Source organism: Polyodon spathula, unplaced genomic scaffold, assembly GCF_017654505.1.
Source record: "Polyodon spathula isolate WHYD16114869_AA unplaced genomic scaffold, ASM1765450v1 scaffolds_1214, whole genome shotgun sequence".
Classification (NCBI taxonomy): domain Eukaryota; kingdom Metazoa; phylum Chordata; class Actinopteri; order Acipenseriformes; family Polyodontidae; genus Polyodon; species Polyodon spathula.
In genome coordinates this window covers 2,346-10,257 of record NW_024472697.1, presented here as the reverse complement: position 1 = coordinate 10,257, position 7,912 = coordinate 2,346, and the positions used below count along the sequence as shown (strand labels likewise).

General features: G+C 43.6%; 1 protein-coding gene across 1 annotated transcript; it reads left to right on the top strand.

Moving 5' to 3' along the window:
• The first annotated feature begins 421 nt into the window (after positions 1-421).
• LOC121309335 (disks large-associated protein 5-like) lies at positions 422-6,092 on the top strand. Its single transcript, XM_041242213.1, has 5 exons — positions 422-1,766; positions 2,790-3,035; positions 3,924-4,138; positions 5,535-5,609; positions 5,868-6,092. The coding sequence occupies exons 2-5, from the start codon at positions 2,798-2,800 to the stop codon at positions 6,090-6,092; spliced, it is 753 nt and encodes a 250-aa protein (XP_041098147.1). The 5' UTR covers positions 422-1,766; positions 2,790-2,797.
• The last annotated feature ends 1,820 nt before the right edge of the window (positions 6,093-7,912 follow it).

Sequence of the window (7,912 nt, the reverse complement as noted above, 5' to 3'; positions counted from 1 at the left end):
AAAACAAGGCAGAGAATAAGAGGAACATAATTTTAGCATAAAAACGCTCCATTATAAAAGTGTATTTTTACTCTTGTTTTAAAAGCAGTGGCACTTGGTTCAGCGGATCATTCCAGAGGTTGTTTTCTACCACATTTCATCGTGTTCCGTGTGTAGATCCAGTATATATCTAATAAAACCCATAATATATAAACTCACAATAAAGCTATACATGCCACAAGATGCAGTATGTTATATATACTGTATTTTTCTATGTCGGAACATTGCAATACTTCATAAGAACATAAGAAAGTTTACAAACGAGAGGAGGCCATTCGGCCCATCTTGCTTGTTTGGTTGTTAGTAGCTTATTGATCCCAAAATCTCATCAAGCAGCTTCTTGAAGGATCCCAGGGTGTCGGCTTCAACAACATTACTGGCAAATTGCAGGTAACCCTAACAGCATTCTCCTTTCCCAAAGAGATATTAAGTCGAATGAAAATTAGCTGGATAACGTATAACTGTGATTGATATTAACCAGGAATACAACTAAGACCTGCGAATTTATCAGAAGCGTGTCCGCATTGCCTCCCTGATAGCTGCAGCTTTTCCACTCACAAAATAAACCTAAACACGTGGGGGAAATCGGTGCAAATACCGGATTCATCCCCACTGTGGGGTTCATATTTGGGTGGCAAATTAACTAAGCTGCTCAAATGAACTGTAAAACCTGTCTGAACTACTTTATAAAACTATTCGTGTATCTAGCATTACACTGATGAAGACACGAGCCAAAACGTTTGTCTTCTTGACTTTGGGGTTCATTTAATCCACCTGTAGCTTTGAACCACAGGTCGGTTTTTGAAGCATTTTCCAGGGCTTTGCACCAACCTCTCTGTGATTACCCTAGGACTGCCTAAAATAAGCGGTAAGTGGTGTAGGGTGTTGATTAGAACAGAAATCAATTGGAGTTTCAAAGTCAGTTTGAGCACCAAATTGCATCATATAGCCTAATAAGAGACCCTGTAAGCAACAGGAAAACCGAAGAGCCGACAGACAGACAGCACCGCTGTTCACAGAATGTAACGAGGCTGTGTGATCCAGCGTGTGTTTTTTAAACCCATTCTTCACCGTCTCCATTTCTCTTTGTATTGAAACTCAAAACTCCCTCACATGACTTGCTGTTTTATCGTCTAAGCTATACGCTATTACTATGAAATGAAACATGCATGCTAACAGCATATAATCGGGACAGTCCCAAATGCATAGGAAGAAAGTCCAGATATTTCCACATAGTAAATAACTATTCTGCACAGCAGAGTTAGTGAAACCCACACGCTGTGCGATTGGTGCGGCTGACACGTGTGCTGATCACTAGTTTACCGGTATGCAAAGTTATTAAGAAGGCTTCGCTGAGTTGAGGGGATACGTCTATTATTATATGATATAGTGTTTCTTATGTACGACTCCTCCCAAACCCCAAAATCCAAACACCAGGGTGATCCCTACATTGAAGAAAAGCTGGGAACCAACTGCACTTTTTAAAAGGAGGTACGGAGGCACACCCTGTGAGCCAATGAAACAAGTCAAAAATGCGAGCGGACGCACAGAGCTGCCAATGAGCTAAGAGCTGTGGGCAAAGCATCAGCCAATCAACCGGCGGGTCACGTCGGCCGGCCGCAAACGACAGCCAATGACGTGCCAAGAATTGAACTTTCAAAAAAAAAACCCCGCCGTCTTGTAAGTTGTTGGAAAGTTGAGGTTTGGTTTTCGGGACGGTGAATTAGGTGAGCGATTTACACTTAAAACCCGATAAGAAGAAGAAGAAGAAGAAAAAAAAAATGTGTTTTTGTCTCTTTCCAGCGAATAACGGGGCTACGTTTTGCTGTTTGGTTTTGGCAAAGAAAGGCAGCGAGTTTGTAAACAACATTAATTCACTGTTATTGTCTAATTAAGTCTAATTTTTTTTTAATTAACTACGTTTTAATAGCAGTTTCTTAATATGCAAAGCTATTTAGGGTGTATTTGTGTCTTGTGTTATATACTGTAGCCTATAGTTTGTTTAATAACACGGTAATCCATTTAAAACGACATTTCTGTGCTTTTTAAAACTGTACGCGGTATAGGGATGGTATTTACAGTATGAATATAAAAAATACAGATTTGTTTTACGATCCTCGAGTTCCAGGTTCGTTTTTAACGATAAATTGTATTTAAGTGTACAAATTAATAATCGTTAAAATAAACAAGTCATACACCTGCAAATCTAAAATTACAATTTGATGCAGCTAAATAGAGGGCTCTGTTTTAGGTCCTCTTGTTTTCGCGATGTTGCTTTTAGGTAGACATGGGGTGAATTTAAATTGTTACGCTGATGATACGCGGCTATGTTTGTCTTGAAAGCCAGCTGGGGTTTTATTGGCTGCGTGCCTTGTTTACAATCATCATGCGTGACTTTGGATGTCTCAAATTTAAGATTGTTTTTTTTTTTTTTGTTGCATGATGATGGTAATAAGACTTCTTTTGCAAAGCAGTATCACCTATTCACTACTAGCTTGATCAGCCCCAGTATGCATAGGCAACAAGCAGGTAGAGGCTTGAAATTATAGTAAAACCGCGAATGGATCACACTGCTATGCAACGGGAGTCTTATTTTCATCCCTGTATAATTTTTTTGATGTGTAAACAAATGCAAACATAATTTGCCACCAAATACATTTCAAGCAGAATGTGTGAAATCAGAGTACCCCAGTGTTGTATATTGAATGCCTACAAGGTCAATTCTCACACCTTTTTTTTTTTCCCCCCAGAAATAGGAATGGAGCCGCCCGTGTCGAGATTTGCCAGTCGGTTTCGCAAGGATGCCAGCGTGGAGCTGCTGCGGGTGAAGATGGCCCGCAGACGCTCACAGTCTCAGAAAGAGAACAGGGAGCGTGTGATCACGAAGAGCAGGGGGCTGGCGCTTCAGGACCCCAACATCTCCACTGTGAGGGAGAGTGAGCTGTCTGCCCTGGAGGCTGAGGAGGTTTCCCAGGAGACGAGCGCCGTGCTGCGCAGTGAGTGTCTGGGAGTGGGCTGTGCTGATCGGGGGGCTGTCAAAGCCTCAATGTTGGTTTCTTTTCTGAAGCGTAAATGTGGTGCTTTAGATAAGGGTTGTTCAATACTTTAACTTCCTAGACGTTTAAACTTCAAGATTAAAACCCATCATGGGAAGTCCTCCATAAGAATACTGTCATTCGTTTATAGTGTGCTGCAACATTAATGTGGACGAGTCGACTTGTGTAGAACAAAGGCTTCTATTGGAAAAAGACTTCATCCAAGAGTCGATTTAACCTTCCACTGTATATGTGAAATGTTTTGACAACGGTCAAAAGAAATGAGCACTTGGGAAAACATTTAAACTGTATTAACAACTGTGAACATCCCTACCTTAGATTATGCTTCTCTGTTTACATGGCATCCCCAGTGCATGGCTAGAAGTAGCTCAACAGTAGTTCGGTTTACTGCATTTACAATTAGGGGTGGACCAAAAATATCCGTTAATAACACTCTGAGCTGGCAGGATTATCTAAACCCACCTTTATGAACGAAGCAAGACCTCTCTAGCAGTGGCGCTGATCTATTTTAGTTTTCTGACTGTCAGAAATTCATTCTACTGATCTGATTATCTATAACACTTCAATACAGTAATAGCCACTAAACAGATTGCTGCTGATATGATAATTAACTCTCAAGTGTCAGTTGGTCAAAAGCTGAGAAATAAGCTTATGCCTACTGTTGTAGGTATGAATTAATGAGGAGTATACCAAAATGAGAATTCACATTTAGAGATGAGGGAGGAATACAATAATTGGTATGCAGAACATGGGTGTTAAAAATGAATGCATGAGTAAGTGTTGTTGAATGCAGTTTGTGGTAAAGTCCTGGCCTGCTTTTCCTTGCAGAACCTGCAGCCTCGGCGGGTGTCAGCAAAGCTGTGGCGGAGCGCAAACAGATGCTGGAGCGCTACAAAGAGGCCAAGGTGCTGCAGAAGATGAAGGAGCAGAGGGAGAAGGCCAAGAAGGGCGTCTTCAAGGTGGGGGTGTTCAAACCGGACCCCCAGTTCTTCGTGCCGTCCGTGCTAGGCCAACCCAATACCCGTGCGCAGCACAAAGTCAAGGTAGGGCGTGCTTAGCTTGTGCTTCACTTGGTTTTAATCTTAACCTTGACCAGCTTACCTCCAGCCGATATAAATTCAGGACAGAAACTGGGAGCAGAGGGCACTTAAATGGGTGGAAGAGAGAGGGCAGGAAACGCTGGATGTGGAATACATGCGATTCAGTATAGGGCACTTCTCAAGCTCGGTCCTGGGGACCACCTGTGGCTGCTGGTTTTCATTCCAACCCAGATCTCAATTACTTAACTAGACCTCTTAATTGAACTGGTAATTTGCTTATAGACCTTTTTTACTTGTTTTCAGCTCCACAGTTGCATATTTCAAGTTAGCTATAACATTTGATAAGTAACTTGAACTGCAACTGCAACTGCAACCTGAAAACAAGTAAAAAAAAAAAGGTCCAAACAAATTATTAGTTCAATTAAAGGTCTAGTTAAATAATTAAGAGCTCAGTTGGAATGAGAACCAGCAGCCACAGGGTGTCCCCAGGACAGTTTTTTGGGGGTTTTGATGTTTAGGTACATTACGGTACTGATACTATTCCTGTTCTCTATACTGATTGTGGAATACACATTTTAACGCAGTCTTTGTCTTCATGCTGTATGAAGCAAGTGAAGGTAAAGGACATTTTGATATAAACTCATTTTTATTCAATTTCCTGTACAAAACAAATCTCAGTACTGTTCAGCGTTCCCACCCAGCCTCACTGCATTCCAGTCACTTCTACCCTGCTGTCAATCTGCAGGACATCATTTTGCCTTTGCATTTTTCTACATAAACTCATCTCTGCTCTTAATTACCTGTATTGGTAAATGTTTGTGTTTTTTAAGCAATATCACCAATCATTTGCTAGTTCTGTTTACCATCAGCTGAACAAAGTATTTATTTTATATGTTAGAATTTTTCTAACAAACTGCTGCTCTGCATTATTTTGAGCAAATGATAGCTCTTAATAGAATAATACATGCTATGGTAGTATAACGTTGTCCAACTTTTAGGGTGTTTTAAAATTCTGATTGTCATAAAAATTAAATTGCTATACCTTTTCAGCGTTGACATGTTAAAATAAATTCTCAAGTTAAAGCATTCAGTGAAAGGGAATGTGGTGTTTTTTTTTTGTTTTGTGACTTAGTGATTTGACTGTAGTATTTCTCAATTCTTTGCAAGTCTTCATTGTATAGTTTGCATGATGTACTGTGATATTAGTTACCATAGCCATGTTGATGTTGTGCCACTGGGATCTTTAAGGTTCGATTTTCCCCCCATCCCTTTTTTGATATTTGGACAGTATAAAGACTGCAGACTCCCTTTATAGTATCTAACCAGCTAGTTGAGTGCCCTGGTTTAAGTCTTTTGCACCCCTGACTCGTGCGTGTTTGTTTCCCTGCTGTGTTCACAGGACCCTCCAGCTCCAGTGTGCGCAAATAGAGTGAACACCCGATCGATGGCAAAGAAGCCAGACCCTCCAAAAAAGGTACCTGTGCAGGGCTTGATCGCAAATACTGCTAGCTTGGCTTTTAAACCTTGCTGTAATGTGTCCAACATGTGAATTGCCTACAGGAAGTCTTTCCGTTTCTTTCAGTAGAACTTCCATCATTTATCCCACCTAACATTTAAAAGTAAAGTAGGAAATGGCCTTGATTGCTGAAGTGGGCTACAGTAGGTGATGTACACAGAAAAGCTAAAAAACTTAAGACAGTTTCAATGACAATTCAACGCTTTTCTTCTGCAGGCTGTTGTCAGCCAGCCATTGGAAGCTCCAGTAAGGAAGGCCACAGTGCAAACACGAGGCCAGAAACAAGCAGCAGCAGCACCACCTCCTGCTTCCACAACACACAGAGGTAAGACTGAGGAACAGGGCTGTGCTCTGCAGCACCCCTGTTTATACAACACAGAGATGAGACTGAAGAACAGGGCTGTGCTCTGCAGCACCCCTGTTAATGCAACACAGAGATGAGACTGAGGAACAGGGCTGTGCTCTGCAGCACCCCCTGCTTCCACACCACAGATATGAGACTGAGGATCAGGGCTGTGCTCTGCAGCACCCCCTGCTTCCACACCACAGATATGAGACTGAGGAACAGGGCTGTGCTCTGCAGCACCCCCTGCTTCCACACCACAGATATGAGACTGAGATCAGGGCTGTGCTCTGCAGACAGATATGAGACTGAGGATCAGGGCTGTGCTCTGCAGCACCCCCTCCTTCCACACCACAGATATGAGACTGAGGAACAGGGCTGTGCTCTGCAGCACCCCCTCCTTCCACACCACAGATATGAGACTGAGGAACAGGGCTGTGCTCTGCAGCACCCCCTGCTTCCACACCACAGATATGAGACTGAGGAACAGGGCTGTGCTCTGCAGCACCCCCTGCTTCCACACCACAGATATGAGACTGAGGAACAGGGCTGTGCTCTGCAGCACCCCCTGCTTCCACACCACAGATATGAGACTGAGGATCAGGGCTGTGCTCTGCAGCACCCCTGCTTCCACACCACAGATATGAGACTGAGGAACAGGGCTGTGCTCTGCAGCACCCCCTCCTTCCACACCACAGATATGAGACTGAGGAACAGGGCTGTGCTCTGCAGCACCCCCTGCTTCCACACCACAGATATGAGACTGAGGAACAGGGCTGTGCTCTGCAGCACCCCCTCCTTCCACACCACAGATATGAGACTGAGGAACAGGGCTGTGCTCTGCAGCACCCCCTGCTTCCACACCACAGATATGAGACTGAGGAACAGGGCTGTGCTCTGCAGCACCCCCTGCTTCCACACCACAGATATGAGACTGAGGAACAGGGCCGTGCTCTGCAGCACCCCCTCCTTCCACACCACAGATATGAGACTGAGGAACAGGGCCGTGCTCTGCAGCACCCCTGCTTCCACAACACAGATATGAGACTGAGGAACAGGGCTGTGCTCTGCAGCACCCCCTGCTTCCACAACACAGATATGAGACTGAGGAACAGGGCTGTGCTCTGCAGCACCCCCTGCTTCCACACCACAGATATGAGACTGAGGATCAGGGCTGTGCTCTGCAGCACCCCCTGCTTCCACACCACAGATATGAGACTGAGGATCAGGGCTGTGCTCTGCAGCACCCCCTGCTTCCACACCACAGATATGAGACTGAGGAACAGGGCTGTGCTCTGCAGCACCCCCTGCTTCCACACCACAGATATGAGACTGAGGAACAGGGCTGTGCTCTGCAGCACCCCCTGCTTCCACACCACAGATATGAGACTGAGCCCTGTCTTGCTGATATCGCAGAGGTAAATGCTAGACTCTCGGGAGGTGTTGGAATGAGGTGCTCTTCTGCTACTGCATGTAACACAAGCTTGTATAGAACAGTGCTTTTCAACCTCAAGTACCAGTGTTTCCAGCAGGGTCCACCAGGTGTACCAGTCACTGCAATCTTAAACGGCTGTTGTAAAGCCAAGACCTACCCATTACAACCAGTGGCCGTATTTCTTAGTCTTAGGACAAAACTTCGTAGGAAAATAGTTAAGATCTTCCTAAGATCAAGTTCAAGAACTTTTAAAATATTAAAGTTTAAAATACATGTATTGTGATTTAGCTAAACACACTCTTTACAATTAATTTAATACATGTAGTGCATTACTAAAATAAACCGCACCAATCAATCCTTGTTGCATAAACATTAACATGAACGCAGGATTCAGTTTCATCTGAGAAATTTATTTCGGTTCTCTTATACATTTGGACAAATCTAAACAGAATCTAAAATCAGTTACAGGCTTTTTAACTAAAT